Here is a 22,921-nt window from a genome sequence, read left to right on the forward strand (position 1 = left end):
AGCTGGTGTTGGTTGATTGATGAAATCAACCACAGCAGCACAAAAAAAGCCACAAAGAGCTTCTTGTTCTGTATTCTATGATATGCAATATATAGAATGTGTGTAATAGGTACACACATACACACACACACATATATGAAACACACATAGTTCACAGCTATTTTCCATCTAATACATGTTAGAAATGAAAAAAATAGAAATTTCCAAACTAACATGTTACTATAGTGGTATGACAACATTAATCCCAAATGATGCAATTAGCAGCACAGCAGGTGTTCCTGAACAAGAGGCAATAAAAACTTTATACTAGCTCTTTTGCTGAGTGAATTAGTATGTAACTTGAAGTGTGTCCTAATTTTATTAACACATTTAGGATGGCATTTTTAGGTACTAGCACTTTGGCATCCACCTCTCAAACTCTTTTGAAAAGGGCACCACTGCTTTAGCAGCGAGCACAGGATTCTGTGTGATACACGAGGAAGGTACTGATCTACTGCCCACAAAGGCTGCAGGATGAGACCAGGACTTCTACCTTCATATAATGTCTGAGTCCTACCTGGAGGTAATACTCTTTTACATTTGCCCAACATGGAGAAATAAAGAAAAGGGTAAGAGCTGTGTCTGGCTAATCTTTGGTCTTCCAGTTGAGCAACCTATGGTGATTGAGGAGTTCTTGGGCTGTATGTTCCTACCATATTATTTAGACTTCTCGCCATGCCTCTGTGCCCTCTGATGCACTTCCAATTTGTAAGAAGACTTTATTACAGCTTGTGTTTTGTAGATTTGCTGTGATAAACATGAAGATGGTGAAATACTTCAGGAATCATTTGTAGAAGCAGAATGGACAGAACTTTGCCCAGTTCATTGGTGGTGGCAGCTTGTACTAAGGACACGCTCGAATGCCTCAGACATGAGAAATGAAGAAGTCCTGCTGCATTCCAAAAGCAGTAACTTACTGAAGATGTGATCTCAGACCTACTCCAAGCTTTCTTCAAGCTTTGCTTTGTGAATTCTCTTCACATTAATTGCTGCAATGACCACATTTCATGTAGTGTTTAAGAAATACACATGAGAATTTGGAGTAAATCAAATTCATGACACAGATGTGTTTTGTTCAAGGCAGAACAGAACAAGAACAGCAAAGGAAGATGAAAACAGAAGGATTAATAAAATGTAGCAGAGAACAAATCTCCCTGTTTTAAGTATCTTCTCTTCCACTGCCTAATCTTTCTCACTGTTTAATCCCTCTTAAAAGTTCCACTACAATTCAGATTTCTAAGAACGGTTTTAATTGCATTTTTAGTCTTTTTCATAAGCACATTATTTTAGTGCTACTTTTCAAAAGATACAATCTCATTCAGCAAAGATTTGGTTAAGTGGCACAGAAAAGTACACTACTTTTCACAACTGCTGTGCAGGAAATACTGCCAAGGAAAACCAGCAGTACCTACAGCTCTCATTCAGAAAACAATCTGATGTCCCATATCATTCTGTATGTTCACCTGGAGCCCTGCATAATCATTTACACTTTTTGAGGTAACACTCCATAATGATTCATCTCATGAAATCATTATACCCTTACTGACTGCTAGACAAATGAATTGCAATCATTTGATTTCTGTCTTCAACAGTACAGATAAGGCAGAAAAATAGTATTTTCTACTGAACAGCTATTTTGACATCTCTAATTATAAACTTCACATATGGAATTTAAAAAAAAAAAAAAAGCATTTTTAAGAGATAGAATTTGCTGCAAAACCCTATTGCTCAATTGAATAAAAACTAAAAATACATGACATCACTAGATGGTGTTTGAAAGATCACATTATTTTTTTACAGCTTATGTCCAAAACACCAGGTTCTTCTACAGTGTTTATCTTTACATTTTACTGGTAGGCTAGTATATGAAAATATTGTGACATTCAGTCATAAAAGATGCTCTTTATGAAATTACCTTGGCTTACAACTTATACTTCCTTAGAAAACTTTGAGAAGTTACAGCAATGCAGCAATCCCTGTCACAATTTGGTAATGAGAAAGCAATACTAAGAAACAGGAAGAACTGGTTGCTAAAAGGTTAGATCTTAATTAATTTCAAACATTTTACACACTTAACTTGATTCAGCTGTGAGGTATAATCCTAAAAATATGTATATTTAGAGACTGATATTTAAAGATGTCCTCAAGTTCTCTCAGGAGAACTTTCCACCACCCGCTGTAACTCTGAGCTGTGCAATCATTTTCACAGTTATGACCAGGATTGGATGTTAAATGCTCTTACCTGTACACTTGTAGTCTGAGGCAACTCCTTTAAGGCCAGCATCAAACACTGATATTTCTACTTTTTGCTTTCTGTGGTGGCAGCTGAGCAGCACAGAGGGCTGTGACACAACCAGGTAGAGAAACGGCTGTAGCTCGATGTCCCCAGTTCCCCTGCGCCCAGGCTGCCGTACAATAGTTATGCCCAGGGCTTGTCGAGCAGATGATCTCGTGGAAGCGTGCAGACTTTCCAGGGACAAAAGACCTGTCTTTCTCCCAGCAGACAGGGGAGGGTTGCTGTTCAAAAGATCGTCTGCTGTGACAGAAGAGATGCATGGCTGACTGGGCTTCTTGAGATCATGGCTGCTGCCTGAGACTGTTTCTGGAAGGTTCAAGGAGCTTTTACTTATCTTCTCACCATCTTTCTGATCTTGCACTGATTTTGCCTTAGGTGAGGCAGTGCATGAGTATGTCATCAATGAGATTCGACTTGATGTAACAAAAATGTCAAAGGGGATGAAGTTGAGATTCTTCACGATGGAAGACTGGCGGGAAGGACGGGCAATGCGGTGCTGGCTGGTGCCACTGTGCTGCTCGATCTGAATGATTCTGATCTTAACACTGTCGCTGCCAATTCCACTGTCCTGTGCCCCGCTGTAACGGGAAGAAGTCTCGACTGTTCCTCCATCAGCCACATCCATCTTCTTCTGTTCTTGCTTGGAAACCTGCAAAGGAAAATGTTATGTTAACTTCTGATATCCATACCCCAACTATTTCCATTTCAGTCACAGCAAAAAATCACTACATAAACATGATGTCAAAAAAGAGAATTCTAAAAAAAATATGCCAAGTTAACTTTAACACAGTAATAATTCATAAAAACACAGCAGGTGTCTGTTCCAATGAAATGATGACTCACAATAGCTGAAGAGCCAAAAAAAGATGTGAAAGAGGAAAAAAAAAAAGCAAGCAGTAAGGATTTCTAGGCTTAGAAAGCATTTAAAAAAATTAAACCCTTCATTAAAAAAAACTCTAAAGAATTTTTAAGAAATTTATGCATTAATATAAACCCATATCTGTGAAATAATATATTGCAAATTAAAGCCTAATTAGGATTGTTTTCCAATTTTGAGCACTGATGCTCTAAAAGTCACCTTTGTCACTAAAATTTTTTACTGTGATTAGATAAAATAGAACATAATATTAATCCACTATGCAACCATAAAAAGACTAAATGGAAATTATAAAATGAAATGTATAAAAAATATGTTATAGAAAAAAAGATTTTTTAAGAGTTATGGAAGGCAGCTACCTTATGTAAAAAACCAATGTTAAACACTGATGTTAAAGGAGACATCAGAACTATCTAAAGACTGATGGGTATGAAAGGTGATGGGTATGAGTTCTTAGCTTACCGAGGCCACATAGGGTATTGGCTGTGACATTCACAGGGTTCCACATGAGAAATCATTGCATATAGAAATACTTCAAAAAGAAAACATACACCACTGACAAACAAAGAGTGCAAGAATGAAATAAAAAGTTGCAAGGCTGTGTCCAGAAACCTTATAGTCTCAGCTCAAGAGACAGAGATATCCCAAGACAAAGAACTACTTCAGGAAAAAACACTTTTAACACTGCTCATGAAACAAGTAGAAATCCTATCAAAAGTTTGAGGACAAAGTAGGGAGCATGTACTATGATATGTGGCAAAACAATCAATCTACAAAAATTCAATAATAATTGATGTATGACTAATTTCTCAGATTCATATGAAGGTTAGAGTCATACATTCTCCCTGCACAGCTTCCACAGCATAACTAACACTTCCATCTGTGCTGCTGCAGTGGAGCTTCTGCTCTGCTCGGTACAGGAGCTAACATAAGAAATGCTCAACTCGGTCGGATTCATAACCCATCTATCCCAGTACACTGTTTTTGATAGCACCAGGAGGAAACTGTTAAGAAATACCAGAAACTCTGTCCACTTCCTGCAATCTCCTCCTCCCCAGGCATCCACAGCTGCTGCATGTAGGATGCCATGGGTCATGTTTGTGTGGTCATTTTGGAAACCATTTCTGGGCTTCTTGTCCATGAATTCATCATTCCTTTCTGAACACATTGACAGCGTCTGTTCTCAACCTTCGGTGGCAACAAGATCCAATTTTTTTAAAAAAAATACCACTTGAAACCATCTCCTCCTAGTGACATTGCTTTCTCCCAGTCTTTTGTAGCATAGAAATTGTTCAGGTCCACATTCAGCTTTATTAGTATTGTTAAGACTTTGTAAATTATGATCACAGCCCCCCTCAGCCTTCTCCACTTCAGACATGGAAATCCTGGCCTTTCCAGTCTCTCCTCACAAAGAAGGCACTCCAGCACTTTCAATCTTTTTAGCCTCCTTTGTCTACTTCTGTAACTCCACTATGGCCTTCCTGAGTATTCTACAAAGCACCCAAGAAGTGGAACCCTACAGTTCTCTATACAAGTGAAATGCTGCCTTCTGTCTTGTTCTCCATCCCCATCCAGATGTCCAGTATTTTACAGGAGTTTTTTTGGCTGACACTGCACATTGACTCAATGATTTAATTTCTTCATTGCAGGACATATTTCAATAATTTCTTCTCCATCCAAAGGAATCCTCAAAAAGTGAAATATGAACTTCTACCTTAACTTCCTCTTCAAAAGAGAATAATGAATTAAAAATAAATTATTTACCAGCAACTTAAGTATCAGAATGTAGGGCAGTGAATGACTCAATTTCTCCAGACTTCTATGGTCTTTATGCAGCAATATATTAGATTTTACATGTACTGCAGAAATTGGGTTATGATGGAGGTAAAGAAAAGCAGGCTTTTTAAACCTTCCTTTATATTGTGCTTTATGGAACAAAGGGAGCAATCCCTCTCCTTTTCTTTAAAGGAATGAATATACTAGAAAAAGTATTACAGAGGAAATCCTAAAACAGAACCATTAACTAGCTGAGATTTTCTTTGAAAAGGTTTTTTGCCAGCTCTGGTTACAATCTTTTCAGATTCACTCATGTACATATTTTTCAAATAACCAATAAAATTCTTTGCGGCTGTTTTCTATGGCAGACTCATATCACTGACTTGTAAATGTGATATCACTTTTTATGCTGCCTCTGTAAAAATAACTAGAGACCATTTTAATGAATCACTACTTTGTGAGCCAAGAAATCCTCATTCCTCCTGATATCCTAGCAAAGTTAGGCTATTTACACCTCAGCCTCTCTGCCTGGTAAACTATAAAGCGCTTCACCCACATCCTGTACTGATGGCACTTTCAAAATTGGTGCGGATGGTTTCGTTGCTCATGTATTGAGGGCAAGCAGAAAGAAAGAATGGAGCTGTGAAAAAATCTTGCCATATCATTCCATGGAAATGCTGCTTATAATTAAGTTGAGGGCATATGCTGCTAAACCCAGCAAGTTTTAATTGCTACACAGACATCAGGTGAATCTGATGAAAAATGTTTTCAGAAAGCATGATTCAGTGGTGAATCCTATGTGATATTCTCTTGTTGTCCTCTATGCAGCAGAAATTTCTGCAGCTACCTGACATTTAGGTTATCCATGACTTGGCCAGAGGAAATGAAAATACGGTGTCATCCACTAAGTGACAAACTTCCAGGGAGAAGAGCATCACATGTATATGACAAAATGGAGGAAGAAATCACAGTACTGCTGGTTTCTGAATGGATCCTCTCTTCTCACACCTGAACAGATTTGAGTTGAAGACTAGTTCTTTTCCTCTGCCTCCTTTTATCATTAAGTATTTATTAAATGCTCTGGTCCATGCAGAGCACCTCTAGGAAGGCAAGAAAGGAGATCTGCCTCCATCCCCAGTCAGACTATAGGTTCTCTGTGCAGACTGCTGCAAGGGTGCTAATTGGTCCCAACTGCTGAGTTTCCTGTTATGAGGACATTCAACTACAGAAACTTTACTGAGACCCCAAATCAATTCATGCAGGTCACTGAACAGCACTCAGAAGGCAATTTCTGCTCAGTATTAAGCAGCATGGAATATGAACCAGTGCCCAAGAGGTGAAAGATACCATATCCTATTACAGTTTTCCATGCCACCCGGCTCCACAATGAAACTTTGACTTATGTATGGCCTTACCACATATATTACAAAGGTTGGAACACATGAATAATGATTTGCAAGACAGCTGTACATAACACAACTGGGTAAAAAATAAAAGTGCCGAAGTATCACTGGTACTTCTTGCATCGATTGCAACTCAGTAGAGCATCAAGCCTTCCAACAATGTTTCAAAGTTAACTTGAAGATATGCCTAGTAATAAATTTGGGAAGCATTTAGGTATTCCTCTAATGGGATAAGAAGATGAGAGGGAATGAGTCTCAGTACAACAGCTCCAAAAAGATTCCTTGCTGTATTATGGAATAAATGGGCCAATTCTTTAAGGATGTCAAGAACAGCAATATCATCTTGCTGTTAGCAAATGTAATGGTAACATTTATCATTGGGCTGTATAATATCAATTCTCTTACTCTTTACATAACCCATTTAAAATGAACAATAAAAGTTTTCTTTAATTAGCTACTGGTGTGCATTAACATGATCATGATTAAACCATAAAAACCAACCGTACATTACTCTGGTCCCCTATCCCACGTGTTTTAAATTATTTTAGTTGAAAATGTACTTTGAGTCCCTTTTAAAAGTTCGACCTTCTGCTTTCAGAGAATTAAATGCATATTACTATAGTGGAGAAGATAATGTTTCAGACCTCCAGGCATATATTAAACACACTGGCAGCACATTAGACAAAATGCTTTACTTATTAGATACTTCCTATTCTAAACAGTGTCATCAAAGGCTAAAAACAAAATCCATATAAAAGCTGCACAATGCTTCCACACAGAACCTGTGCCAAAATCCCTGTACTTTCCAGCTAATGAGGAAAGGATGTGTACTCTTAACATATGAATGTAAGATTTTCCAAGCATTCACTTTAGGAAACAGGACTATTGATTCCACATGGCTTATGTTAAATGAAACTGTATTGGTAAAATAACCTTTAAGATATTTGGCATGATAACTATAATTAAACAGTATTCAAAGGAATAAAACAAAAGGGAATTTGGTTCCACAATAGCTAATTAAAATAAAATGAAAAAACACAGCATGTCATCTATCAAGATAAATTGTTATTGTTCAAGAACTATTTAAATACTGTTAAAATATACTTTTAGATAAAATCTGAAAGGACTGGAAAAATATTTGTGGTTTAAAAATGGATAGTTTGGTGAAGAAAAAAGTATAGGACGCTGAAATTTTAAGCTGAGATAATAGCTTTAAAGCTTTGAGCATAACCAGATGGTACTTAAATCAGAGGTATTCTACAGTTTCATTGTCAGAACAAGTTGCAATATGGAAAGGTTTTCAATAGCTAGAAAAAACACATCAAGATGATAGTTTACTTCTTAGATCACTTCAGTGCATTTTCTTGTTCTTTCACAGTTATATACCCTATCAATACTACACACCATAGAAAAGGTGTTGAAAGCTACACTGGTAGCTGGGGAACTGTGGTTAATTTTTCCTTTTCATGTGTTGAGATAGGTAACTTGATTAGCTTAACCTCTAGAGTTCACTAGGGCACATGGCACATATATCTATCAAGAGAAAGGGCATGGAAATGGCATGTCCTGTAGAACACACACAGATAAGTACATCATAAAATCAAGGATCAATAAATAGATTTGCTTTTCAACATTGGCAAGTAATCTAAGGTCACTGCAATTTTAACCAGGTAAGTCTTATTTATTTTCCATTTCTGATCACAGTACTTAGATGGTCATGATATCTTCAAAGTTTTCACTCCATAAAGACCAGGAATAAAATCATCAAGGTAAACACACTGCCTAACACTTTAGACCAGTAATTAACACATTTTCCAAATTAAAGTGTTTTACAACAATTGTCAGAACTGCCACATTATATTTCTTGAAAACTCAAGAAATTTCAACAATAACAATGTAAGCATGTGCAAATTTCACTATAAACATTTTTATGTTCATTTCCTGGTATTCACAGAATAATTCCTTAATTAATAGAATAACTGTAATTTGGAATTACAGCCATTCTAGAAGAAAAGCATCTACATCTGCATATTTTTTCCAGCTTCTCATATTAATTATGGTCATTCACTATTGAAGTAAAATTTCCATTTTAAGTTCATTTCTTAACTCTGATCAAAACCCTTCAGCCAATCATGAGCTCATGCTTCACATTACATAAGTTATGGAAAGACTCACAAGTGTGAAACCACAAAATCAAAGTGCCAATCACATCTGCTCCATCACTGTTTTATGTGACCTAGTTTTATTCCTTTTGCTAAAAAGTGTTAATATTTACATGGAAATAAAAATCTTGCCTACTGGACAAAGTAATTTACAAAAAAGGAATATGCTCCATTTTTGTTTTCTGTTGTACTTGAACTGGAATGACCAAGATAACACTGGATAATTTCTTCCTTTCTCCTAAGTACTTCAGAAAATGCATTGAGAAGTTTCCAACGCTTAGAAATTTAGTTAATGTATCATTGTTATCTAATGGATCTTTGTTTGCCACATTGCTCTACTGAACACGCCAACTAAAACAATTTTGTTATGCTTTGCATATGAGTTATATGATTGAATTTAATTCTGACCATTATCAAAATTATTTTGCAAATTGACATACTAATTTCACATGTAAAATATATTAAAGACACACATACAAACGTATTTGACTACTAAATTTTGTCCTCCAGTCTAATAAAATTCCAAATTAAAACTTCAGTCTATTAAGTCTAGACAGATTGCAATTGGATTGATTGTATCAATCCAACTGCAGAAAGAGTCCTTTATAACATGAACCTAAAGCTGTCCTCCAAAAGGAAACTATTAAATCAAGCCAAAATGAGGCAACTAAAATAGCAGAGATGTCTGAAGTAGTTTATTTCATGAAAGTCAAATGGATTTTTTTCCTCTAAGGAGTTTTCTTTTTAAGCAGAATTTGTTGCAAAACAAATGATGCCAATTTGAAGTGTAATTGTGTATAGGAGCTTCTGGACCTACAGAATTACTTCAGATGGGAATTGTAGTTTTCACAGTACCGCAGGAATTACACACAAGTTGTGATGGCAGGGAGCAATACAAACTCAGCTTCTTTGTACAATGTTTTCCCAGCTCTTCAAGAGTAAAGTAAGAGGCTACATTCTGTTAAACATTGATGCAAATATTCATAAATCAAAGCTGTGTTAAATGTTCCAATTGTAACATGGATATCCAAGTGCTAAATCCTTTCTAATGCCAACAAAATTATTTTTTTTCATTTTAATACAAACAATATGTTTATTTTGCTACCCTATGAAGGCCAGTAAGAAACTTGTGTTCAATTTTTTTTTCCCTTTCCAAATAAAGGCTTTCCATTTAAAAAGAACAGGCTGAAATTTGGCAGAGTTCTTTTTTCCACAGCATTTTTTCATTAATAATATTACTAAAAGCATTGGCTTTTTTGGTGTTATTCTTCAAATTTAAATCCAAATTTTAAGTTCATTTCTTTGCTTTTATACAAAAAATATTGGCTTAAAACACACATTTATTTAAGACATGGTGAGGGTTTGCTCAATTTCGCATACTTTTTTTGGATTTTTACCTTTATTTTTGGTTTCTTTTTGTTTTTCTTTTGTTTGTTTTTGTTTTTGTTTAGAAGGGCAACATTGTTTTGGGTTTTTTTCCTGTTTAAAGCCAAGAAACAGCATTTTCCAATGAGAATCTTCTTGCATATTTAATTTGGACATTTTCAAAAGCAACAGTTGAAACTTCACCTTGATTTTACGCACGCACGTATGGCACGTACAGGACAACCATGGGATCAGGCCCAGCCAGCAGAGGTTTAGTAAAGGCAGATCCTGCCTGACCAAGCTGAACTCCTTTTATGACCAGCTGACCTGCCTGGTGATGACTGTGGATGTAGTCTAACTGGACTTCTGCAAGAAGACATTGAGGTGCTGGAGTGCATCCAGAGAAGAGCAAAAGAGCTGGTGAAGGGTCTAGAGAGTAAATACAGAGAGTGACTGAAGGAGGTGGGTTTGTTTAGTCTGGAGAAGAGGGGCTCAGGGAATACCTTATTGCTCTCTATGAATACCTAAAGGGATTGTACCAAGGTTGGGGTTGGCCTCTTCTCCCAACCAAACACTGAAGGTGCAAGAAAACACAGTCTCAAGCTGTTCCAGAGGAAGTTAATTTTGGACATCAGGAAGAATTTCTCCACTGAAACTGTGCTTAAGTATTGGAATGGGCTGCCTAGGGAAATGGTGGAGTCACCATCCCTGAAGGTGTTCAAGAAACTACTGGATGTGGCACTTAGCTACGGTTTAGTTGCCATGGTGGTGCTTGGTCAAAGGTTGGACTCAATAACCTTGACCTTGGATGTCTTTTCCCACCTTATTCATTCTACTATTCTATGACATTCTCTAACATTTCAGTATCAAGATTTCAGTATCAGACTAATTTTACCAGTCTCAGTTTTTGGTCACATGTCCATGCAGTTTAAATAATTTAATTATATTAAATATGGAAATATAATAAATATCATTCACTGCTGTGACTTCTGAACATGAGAAATTTAACAAAGTTATTTACTCCTGCTGGAGTAAACTTGAATATTCTCCCACTGACTAATATTCAGCATTCTGTAAAATAAGTTAAAAAATGCAGAAGGAAAATGCCAAATATCTGGCAGTAATTCAAAGCAGAATTCAACAAAGCCTCAGAAGACAAATTTTAGCATCATCTTCTAAGAGAGGATGAATGAATGTACGAACAATAAAAAGTCATTATTGTAATGTGATAAAGTAGCTTGGCACTTGACTTTCATAATACAGACTCTGTCTTCAGCCTCTTAAATGAGTAATTGTGCAATTAAATGAACTACTCCCAGAATCAAACAATACAATCTTTTTCTTAATACATATTAGATACTTTATCCATTTTGAGCATTTTAAAGGCAATTAAAATAACTAAATCCACAGCAGATTAAAATATTTCATGTACAGATGCTGCCTAACTAAACAAACTTCATTCTACATTATTTCCAGTAATATAAGTCAGACTGAGTCAGACTACATGCCACAAACAGAAAAAATCCACAGTGCAGGAATCTCCAATGAGAAATATTCAACTGCTGGCACACTACTGCTCACTGAAACATGTGCTGGGATCTTGAGTGCCTCAGGTTTTAAAGCTGCTAGATGTCTGGAAAATTATCTATCTGTACCTTACTGCCTTTTTTTTTTTCATTTTTCTAGGTTACTACATCTCACCTGTATCAACTTGCACCTAAACTGATCTTTGACTAAACCATGTTTCAATTTGTTGAGAATATTTTAAAGACTACCTGAGGAAGTAAAGCACATGAAATGGCACATGTACTAAAATGTACAAAATTAGGAATTCCTGAATATGTTTTTTGGTAACAAGGCCATGACAAAATATCCCCATTTTTAGCAAGTTGTTTGTCTCAGCCTTGGTGTACAATTCCATGCCAAACTGAATTTGTGTCTCCTCATTTGTGCCTTATATGACAGTAAACCAGCCAGCTCAGGGTCTCAAAGCATCCAAAAAAAATAATCCCAGGAAGAAAAAATAAGCCAACCAACCAAAAAACCTGAGAAAAATGTAGTTGTTTTTTTGGCCTGTTCTGTTTCCTTCACTGGTTCATTGTACAATACAAAGCAGTGAAGGAAAATGGCAGACCATGGCAGCTCATCTTGGATTAACTTAAGCCTCAAAATTGCATCCTAAATCGTGCCCGCTGAATTTGTTTAAAACAATTAAAAGAAAGAAAAGAATCATGGCATTGGAGCAGGAATGAGAGGTCCAGAAGAGGACCTCTGCAAGCCACCTTGGGGTGGGTGACACGCGGAGCTGCATCTTCAGGTTCCTCTGACTGATCAGGCCTGGCAGCCCCCTCAGTCTCTCGTGCTGAGCGACTGCTCCAAAGTACCCAGCACTCAAATCATGCTGAGATTGGACTTTACACCTCACTGGAAAATCAATGGAGAACTATTGTGAAACACATCCTGCAGCAGTCTGACATCTTCAAAGTTTTTATCTGCAGTGCTACGATTCCATTGGAGCCTTCAAATTGTTGGATGGTAACAACATTGAATTCCATTAGTGGGTCCAGATACAAACAGTTTACAAAGTTTACTTCTTAAAGAAAAACCTGACCTTTACATTCTTCTATATGACACTACTATGATGTACTATAATGAAGATGCAAAAAGACAGCACATATTACTGAATATTGTTTACATATATTGTTTTTCCATAAAAATGTTTTTCCAGTTTTGGGAAGTTCCTTTTGGCTCACTAATTTTTGTTTTTTTCTTTGTTGTTGAGTTTTATTGAAATCTTTTCCTAGGCATTATTCTAAGTATAATTTTTTAACTGGCCATAAATTCGTTTGCTCTGATGGGCTTGCTTACAGACATACCTGGGAAATGACTCAGTGAACCACTCAACCAAGACCAGTCTACTCAGAAATTACATTGTACAACGATGATTTAATAGAAATACAATGGGTAAAACTTCCAAATATTCAATATGTTAAAAACATTTATCTTGTGTGGAGAAGGCATTATTACCTTTATAAGGAGCATTTTCAAGAGAATGTAGAACAGTTATGTACCCATCTCCCACTGAAAAAATAATAGTTTGGCAATAACGTATTTGTAAATCTGAATCTCTCCTCTTCTGTTCCTGTTTTGAAAGGCAAAGAATCAGACAGAAAGGATGATCTGTAGAGACAAGACAATCTATCCTAGCAGAAAAGCGAAAAAGACATACAAACTACTGAAAGAGAGCATGTGAATTAATGCAAACACACAAACCTAATTATCCCTGTAGCTCTGTGAAGAAAAAATGCCCAACTTTCTAAAAGCAATGTTTTAAATCACAGGTCCTCAGACAAATATCAGTTTTATGAAACTTCTAGACAGGATCCCTACTCAGTAAAGCTAACAGATTTTCAGTTTTAGGGATTCTTTAATTCAAATAGCTCTCCAATAGTCTGAAATAACTGTTATTGCTAATTTCTGAGAATACTTTACTTAACTAAGTCATTATCCCTCCAGTGTTTTGATGAAGAAAGTTAAAATTAGTGGAAACCTTTACTTAGGATGAGTCAAGAATGAAGCTTCCAGTCTTGATTCATACAATGAGTCACAGGTAATCTGGGGGGAAGGTACAGTGAAATGAAGAGCTGGAAATATGTGTGCCTAGGAGCACGCACTGAGGGAAAAAAGTGCTAATATGCAAGATTATTAAGCAAACCCATTAAGCAGAGCAGAAATACCAAAGCTGCATACTATGTATAAACAAATGAGAACTTTAAAATGTCTTCTCTCTAAAAAGGTACTGGCAGTTAATTATCTGTGGAGATAAGTTCAGAGAAATTAGAAATAGCTGCAAATCTGAATTTGATTCAGTAGATGTTATTAGCATCACACGCATGACTCATACCAATCTTTTATCAAAATCATAATCTATGATTTCACCATTTGATATAGCAACCAGTAACTCAATCAGAGGGAAAGTAGCTGCAAAAATGGAAGTATTGTCCTGCTCTTTCATCTCCACATCATACTCATGAAAAATACTCCACAGTGTAAGTCAGTGTGGTAACTACCTCTTTTATCTAGATGGGAATACCAACAGTACCTCGTTGTATCACACTTATCAAAGCCACAGACCCTAGGCATGTACTTTGCAGCCCTGCCACAAAACCATGACACTGCACTAAAAAATAATTCATTGTAATTTTACTAGATTGGCTTTTGTGATAGGTGGTGGAACACACTGAACATGTTAGAAAGAAATTAAATATAGCTAGGCTCTTTATTATCCTTCCACTCTCAACACTGTGTTTCCACAAAGAAACACTACTACTTTCTCTGCCCCACTCAACCAAAATTCAGTGCAATATTCAAATGTTCAAGACAAGTGGAAAATTACTATTACTCACACAAGTGAACTTCCCTGCAAGCAAGACACAGAACAAAATGAATTGTTTGGATTCAGAGGATCTCAGAAGCCACACAATCCTAGAAGTTAATGCTGATGACCAAGGGAAGGATGTTAACATTAAGAAACTGTTGTCCACCTATGGAACTCTCAACTGAAGTGTAAAGTTCAAATGATACTTTTCCATCCAAAATATCTAGTTTTAATTCAGGTATCTCAAAATTCTCATAGCATGACTATGGATGTAACTTGTGCAGAATTGCAAGGGGATGAATAAAACTGCAAAGCAATTCAAAATGTTAAAACATACCACTTCCTTAGGTTTGAAGTGTAAAACTAAACTGTGCATTTGTAAAAATTCCAGGCTAACACAGAACTCAGATCTTCTGTCATGAGAGGCTTTTGCTGTGTGAAACCTCTGTGCATGTGTGTGCATACACATACATGCTTATGTCCTTTCGAGTAATCCTTATGTGTTTTGCCTTCATGTCTGCAAAATGGACTCTTCCTCATAAGGCTTCCTACTTTAGTATAAATTTACTTCATCCCTAAATATTTCTTTTTTAATTGAAAACTAAGATTTCTGCTTTGAAGATTCTAAGGAAAATCACATCCATTTTCCCAACTAAGAACAGCATCTAAATTTCCATGGAATGAGAATGTTTGCTCATATGAAGTATCTAGAGGTATTGCACAGTCCTTCAAAAAGATACCTCCCCACTGGTTTTGGCAACAAAATCAAATGATGAGACAAAGCTTCCTAAGAACGGAAACAGGGTATGGCAATGACTCAACATACTGGCAAGGACTTTATTTTGATAGTGTCCTTGAACTAACCAAAATATCTGTTATTTTCAGGAAAACATCCAAGGAGTGGCTATGTGGGAACCCAAGTACTGGTAAAGCTACCAGGAAAATGATGCAAGTATTATTCAGCTATTCCAGCTAATGGTTTTTATTGGCATTCTCAAAAAGTTACGCATTTGGCACTCTCTCTGACACTACTGAGCCACAAGATTATGTTTAAAACATATGAACAGCTCAATGGTAAATATTATCAGAAGACTTTAATGTCATATGTATTTGAAAAGATGTAGCCATTGTACAAATTATAACAATTCGATAAAGCAATGAAATCTAGTAAGCCTGTTTACTATCTAAGTGGATTAGATTAATCTGTGAAACAATCTTTACTAAGAAAATGAAGTTATGCATGGTGCAAATTTTCACCATCAACTCTATACACATGTATGTCTTAAATTTGCTAACTTTTCTTACATGTCTTCATGTTACTATATATTTGAAAAAAACCACACAAATTAATTTGTACAGCTTCATTTGGTATGTCAAGGTTTCAGGCCTTTAACATTAGCAGAAATAGAAAATGTATGCCACAATTAAACATTCACCATCCTACAAAGCTGCTGCTACAGGACATTGATTTATAGATTTAGATGAAGCTGATTCAGATGCCATTCTTTTACTAAGGTGTAATGAATAAAAACTTCTGATTATAGATTGGCTTTTTTTTTTTTTTTTTTAGTTTTAAAATTATAGTTATAAAAATCTATAAAATTGCTATAAACTATAAAATATAGCTAATTCTCCTCAGCATACACTTGCTTGTAAATGGTACAAGGGTACTGTTGCAGCTCCAACTCATGCAAATTAATGTGACAGGAAAAACAAACCACTTAACTCTGTCAATGACACAGCCTGGACCCCATGGACAACTTTGATCCATTTTATGTTATATATATAAAAGGCTATGCTCTTTTATATTTCAATTCACTACTAATTAAAAGAAAATTTATTCATGGAGGCATTTTTGTCACTTTTCAATCAGTACGAAAAAGTCATGAATTTCTGACAGGACAGATGAATTTGTGAAAAAAACCCCATATTTGTTTCCTGACAAAATCTCAGGTATGAATAATGGAATGTATTATTCTACTAGACAGTCTCAGATGATACAACCATACCCAAATCTGGAAACAGATTATAGATGGCCGGAAAAATTGAAAAATTAGGATGGCATCCAATATAATTACCAGCAGTATACTCAGAAAATTATGCCTCCTTGCTTAATATACTAAAGTGGAATTCTGACTTAAAGAAAATCAGTATGAAACTAAGCAGCATCTTTATCCCTAGGTGATCAGCCAGTCCATCACAAGCCACACAAGTGACTGAACACTGAATACCGCCTACTACTGAATAATGGCTTTCCCTCAGTGGAAATACCTGTTTTGGTTTGTCACCATATGTTTCCTGTTTTTTTACAAAACAGATGAAAAAACTAATTAATATTGAGACTTCTATTCTGCTTTCTAATTTGGCTGAGAAAATGAAATATTACATGCTATTTGAGGAAGCCATACAGGGTGGCTATATTAGCTTTATTTACTTCTAAAAATAGGTTAAAACACATGAAAAAAAAAATGTTTCTTGTGAGAGAATGCCAGGGACAATAAGTGAGGATTCTTCTCATAAAGAAAACAGGGAATTTCAAATTTAAATTCCTCACTGCCCATTGACTATACCTTCAATTAATTCTTTACTGGCTTCTATCCTTTTCCTTTATGTTTCTTGTCTTTCTCTTTAAGGAAAAAAAAAAAAAATCTTATTTTGCTTTAAAATGAAGGAAATTTCAGAATCCACGTGTTTATAATTTCTATCAGGGATCAAGTTTTCCACACTACCTAGCAGGTGATGTTCCATGCAGGGAAGATTCCATGCAGCACCATAACTGGTGCTGTCTAAAGGTAACATTCAACATTACCTTTAACAAAAAATTAACAGCATCAAACTCTTCTGTATACAAGCATTAGATGACTCAAAGGAGAAGATTAGTGGAGATCAAAGAATGCAGAACCCTCAGTCTCACATCGTGTGACCCAACACTGCAACTTTCCTCTCCTCGTCAGGCGCTTTAGCAAATCATCACAGTGACACATCCAATGTCCACACTGTGAGAAAGTCCAGGCACGTGTTCTCTCACACTTCTCTTTAGGGTGAGTTTGAGACACCGTCTTGCTTTCAGTTATTTTGTCCTGCATATATGCCAGCAACCAACTATACTTGCTGTTTATGGCAAACCTGTAGCAATTCTTACACAGTTCATGGTTTTCTAGTATTTTTTTTTCCCTGAAAGTGAACCAATATGATTTCTTGCATGTGTTCTAATCTAAAGTAAACTTGGAACATTTTAATAGCAATACTTTCATTATCTCTGTAATGAATACTTCAGATTATTTTGGTCAATACATTAAATGATCAGAAATCGCAAAGTTTTAAATTAACTTTACATACCACTTAGTTATTGTTTTCCTTGAATAAGAAAGCACAATGATATTGAAGGTAATGATTACAAAAATAATTCAAAAGTTATCTTCAAAATATTGCAAGGCAAAGTATGGAATATAGAGATTGGACAGCATGTTTATGACTTTTAGACTATTTCACTAACAGTAGCATAAGACAATAAAAGCAATTCATTGAGCAGACATGAGAAGATCTGGTTCAGTTAAACAAGAACTGTAGGCTAAAAAGAAAAACAAAAGTGGACTGAAGACCCACTTGCACTTAAAACTCATGTAAAAATAATTCTGTCCCATTATGCTCTATTTTAAAAGATTTGGGAAAATAGCAAAATAGAAGAGAAAAAATCCCTAAACCTTGACTTTTTAACTATTGATGTATTGATGATAACATAGAGGAGAACCATCACCTCAACGTTTTCATTTGCTTTTTTCCTGTCTCACTGTAACTTTTTTATTTTGCTGTTATAATTATTTTTTTCCAGAAAATAACAACCCCTGTGAGATGTTTTCCCATTAGATTTGTTCCAGCATGGGAGTTTTTAAACACTGTTTATATGAAGCTTCACAGTATTCTAGTGAAATACTTGTATTTTTTCTTTCATTAACAATACAAAATATCCTTTTGTGTTATATATATATATATATTGTGCTATATATTAACTTATTTGTAGATTATTGTGTTGGGTGAATTTCTCCACAGATATACTTTATGTGAAATCTTGATATGCAAGAACATCTTTTCACCTTAATTTAAGTGGTCACAGAAAACATTAAGGAAAATGCCACTGAATCATGAAGTGCTTAAACAGCTATCAGGTACAACTTTCATAGTTTGTGTGCTTGTGCACATCAAAAATCAGCAGGAAGAAACTAGTTTATTCCTAGCAAAAAGGAATACACTTTGAATCTGTAATTTTAAGTATGGTTTTACTATAATACTATAAGAAGTTACTATAATATTTACTATAATAAGAATTCTTTACCTTAACAGTTTAATATCTATCTTATTTAACATGTTTGTTGATCCTTCTCCACTACATAAGTCCAAACGCTGATTGGAGAGACCCCTCATTGTAAGATAAAAGTTTTCCTAACTATGTATGTCAAAGAGAGACTATAAACACCTTTTTCCCCTTTAATTTTGTATTTTCAGAATCTAAGCATGAACATCTCTTCAAAGGGCCATTTTCATTGCAACAATCACTTTGAAACATTCTTTTTTTTCTTTGTAATTTGATGAGAGAAACTAAAGGTCACATGCTTTACAGCAAAACAGATTTTTCCTCTGTCTCTTACTTAATTTTCTCTTTTTTACATTCTATGCACATTTCACAGATTGACATGAAATGCAATTCTTCCTTATCAAAATGTTGTGAGCTTTTAGGTAATAGAAGTTTCTGTCTTCTACAAATCCAGCTGGGATGTACAAGGCACAATCAATTTGAAGCACACAGAAGTGGCCTCACTGTGCAGGAATAAAAGCATACGACATTTCCTAACTCCAGTGGCACAATTTAGAGCAACTATGGGGATCTAGCTGTGATATGTGCTTAGAAACTACAGCTTTCTGTAATCCTTCTCAACTTGAAAACTCTTCCCTGGATATATTCCATTGTTTCCAAATCCATAAAACCAACACAGTGAGAATAACCAAGCCTAATTTTAAACTAACCCATGTCAAATTGCTTGAGAATTTAAATAATCCAAATTTTGTTACTTTCTCTTTACTCTGTTACTTCATTTCTGGTATCTGAAACTTTACATTTTGTAACCTAATTATAAGTTTTATAATACCTTACTCTTTGAAATGTACAATCATTAAAAAAGGAAGCTACAGTTACTAACTATTCATGCAAAAATGTAGTCCACAAATCCAAAGTCATGAGATCATTGCTAACAATTTCATCAATAAACTGAACATATTAATTCCAGCTGCAATAAATCTGTGAATCTTCAATTATGGTGGTGAGAATCCACTAGAAAGCACCTCATAGCCCATGACATCAAAGTTAAAGTACTACGTGCTGTGTGACCTGCTATTCCCTGGAATGAAAATTCAAAGCTCTAGAACATGGACAGAGCTGAGCAGGTACCCAAGACTTGATCAGAAATTATGCAAGCTACAAGAAAAACAAAATTATCTGAGAAATATTTTATTGGTTCACATTTCAATACCTACTGTTTCTGGAGTGTTACTAATACCATAGACTAAGATTCCTGTTTCCACTCTCTACAACAAATATCAAATGCATAATTAAAAAAGTTTTGAAACCCTCAGGAAGTTATCTTTACACAGCTTTAGCTTTTTTAATGTGCCAACACATTTTAGGATATCAAGACACACCTAAATTCAACTGATTTATTGAGAATATAAAAACCAAGACACTTTGGGTGCTTTGACACCGATTACCTTAGATTTCAGTAATTAAAAGACAAAAGATAAACAGCTTCTTCAAAAGAAACTGGCAAATGGGAATGCCAACTTCTCAAAGTTTCAACATACTAAAAATACTTCCATTTACACAAGCTTTCCGTAAGAATACTATATAGTCAATACAACATCTGTGCAACATGTGGATCTGCCATTTCACACTTTGACTGTCTGGCTTCTTAAGTAGTATTATCTGGAACTTGTTTTACCTGTTTTCTGACTTATTTTTTCCTAAGCAAAATACAAATGGAAAACAAATTTATGCTTGTTTTCAACAATTTTTTTTCATGCTTCACACAAGTAATTAACAGCCTTGACTAAAGTGTAATTAAGTTGCTCATCATTCAGAAGTTTGCCCTGCTAAAGTATCATCAGCAAGAAAAAAATGCTAAAAATTCCATTAGCTATCATTCCTTCAAATTCTATGTGTGATACAATTTTAACAGCACTTTTGTACATCTATCCTGCTGACCATGTTCTTTATCTTACAGTAAAGTTACAGCAACAACAGTTTGATGAGATTGCCATAAACAGAAATAAAGAACATAACATTCCTACTGAGTCAGAACAAAGATCTTTTTAGACTCCTGTTCTTTAAAAGCAGATATAATTGGATGCTTTGAGAAAAGAAAACATAGTTAAAGAAAGCACAGATAAATACTTCTTCAGCATACTCTTCCAAACTTCCTAAGCCAATGCATTACAGGGCTTTAAATCTTAGCAGAAAAGCTTTTCTAAGCCTCATCTGCTGCAATATAGAGAATGACTTACACCTTCTTCAAATAATACTGCAGTATGTCTAATGTGACAAAAACACAGATTTAGACAGGCTTCCTTTACAGGAAGTAATCAGCTGCCATAGATGAGCTTTCCATGCTTCTCCTTTTTGGATGCTTTTTTAGCTATTAATTAGCTCACTTTAATGGAGTATTGCTTATTATAGCAATTATTATATTGCTTATTATATTACTCAAGCATTTGCTTAACTTGTTTGGGTTATCTGAGCAGATAGGAGCTGTACTTCCCCCAGCCTTGCCCATTATTGGGATGAATACAAGGAACATGCTGCTTACTTTGAAATATCCAGTATTCATAGTTGCTAGACTCCAAATATAATTTTTTTTGTAAAATAACAATATGCCAAAGTTGAAACAACCTTTACTTCCCCCTAGTATTAATATTATTTATTCAGGAAGCTGGTGGGTTGTAGCTGCAATTTATCAGAACACAGGGGTTTGCCCTATGGAACATGTCACACCTGCTGGTGGGGTTTATTCCGTGACTGGCCATGAGCCAGGTCTAGAAGCAGAATATCATCTGCCAAGGTGACAAACTCTGCTGCAGCTAGTACTTATGCAGCCTAGGATGAGTGCTCAAAGGTCAAATACATAAAAGCAGGCTTTAACAAAGCATAAAACATTAGCCAGCAGGTCATGCCTGGAATTTCTGAAAGAAAACAAAGACATGCCCACACCAGGTTTCCCCTGTTCTGCTCAACACTTCCCCCAGGTGAATGACAGCTTGTGCCCATTGCCTATTGGCTCAGACTGCTCAGAGATGTTAAATCAGAGATCATCCTTTGTGGGACTGTTTTGCCAGCACATCTGAGTCTATACCTCATCAGCTCAGTTGTTAAATGCAGTTGCTCCTGCACTTTAACCAGAAGATTTCTTTTTTTTAATGTGTTTTGTAGGGGAATGTAAGTTCTCTAAGCGTCAAATTTGTGCAGGACCTACTGTATTCTAATGGCCAGCAACACATAATAGGAAGTATGCTGAAGAACTTCGAAAGGTTTCTTCATTTCTTAGGCAAGAAAAAAAGAATGCCAGCCAGGGGCAAGGGAGGTCTGAGAGGGATCCAAAACAGGGACAATTTTTTTTCATTTCTATTTAAACTATTGAAAAAATATTTCTGTATTTTCAGAAACTGATTGTTGAGTGCTGCATTCCTCACTGCACTTAAAAAACTGTGAATAAGCATAATTGAAGGAAAAGATGATGAGTTTGGCTATTCTTTCAAGAAAGAGCTTATGCTATTTTTATTAGTATATTAGATGCCTACCTGAATTTCAGACTGTATAGGATAGCTATGGACTTGTAGCCTGTGGAAACATGCATTTGGGCTAGCAGAAAATAAACAAACAAGACTACATAACCTGAGAAATGGGGATGAGACAAATGGCATGTCCCAGAGGGTTGTGATCAGTGGAACAGGGTCTAGTTGGAGGCCTTTAACTACTGGTGTCTCCCAAGGGTTGGTACTGAACCCAGTCTTGTTTAACTTTTCATCAGTGACTTGTATGAAGGGCCAGATGCCTCTCCAGCAAGCTCACTGGTGGCACAAGGCTGGGAGAAGCAGCCGATACCCCAGAGGGCTGTGCAGCCCTTCAGAAGGACCTGGGCAGGCTGGAGAGATGGACAGAGAAAAACCCATATGAAACTCAACAAGGCGAACGCATGGTCTTGCATGTGGGGAGGAATAACCCCAGGCACCAGTACAGGCTGGGGGGGTGATCTGGTGGGAAGTGGCTCTGTGGAGAAGGATCTTGGGGTCCTGGTGGACAACAAAATTGACCTTGTGGCCAAAAATGCCAAAGCTATCCTGTGGTGTGTTAGAAAGAGCATTGCCAGTAGGTTGAGGATGGCGATTCTGCCCTTCTACTCAGCTCTGGTGAGGCCTCACTTGGAGTGCTCTGTCCAGTTCTGGGCTGCTCAGTACATGAGACATGTAGACCTCCTGCAGTGAGTCCAATGGAATGCTATGAAGATGATGAGGGGGACCTCAATTATGAGGAAAGGCTGAGGAGTTGGGCCTATTTAAGAATGACTTGAGAGGAGATGACTG

At 36.0% G+C, this 22,921-nt stretch overlaps 1 protein-coding gene across 7 annotated transcripts in view; it reads right to left on the reverse strand.

The window, feature by feature from the left end:
* The window catches only part of VPS13B (vacuolar protein sorting 13 homolog B), a 418,409-nt gene that overhangs the window by 113,993 nt on the left and 281,495 nt on the right, over window positions 1–22,921 (reverse strand). For all 7 annotated transcript variants that reach the window (XM_086881610.1, XM_086881633.1, XM_086881628.1 and 4 more), the window contains exon 34: window positions 2,282–2,984. In XM_086881610.1, the coding sequence (XP_086737736.1) occupies window positions 2,282–2,984 (703 nt within the window). The remainder of the gene's footprint in view (window positions 1–2,281; window positions 2,985–22,921) is intronic.

The sequence above is a fragment of the Cyanistes caeruleus genome, chromosome 1 (assembly GCF_971803275.1).
Source record: "Cyanistes caeruleus chromosome 1, bCyaCae1.hap1.1, whole genome shotgun sequence".
NCBI lineage: Eukaryota > Metazoa > Chordata > Aves > Passeriformes > Paridae > Cyanistes > Cyanistes caeruleus.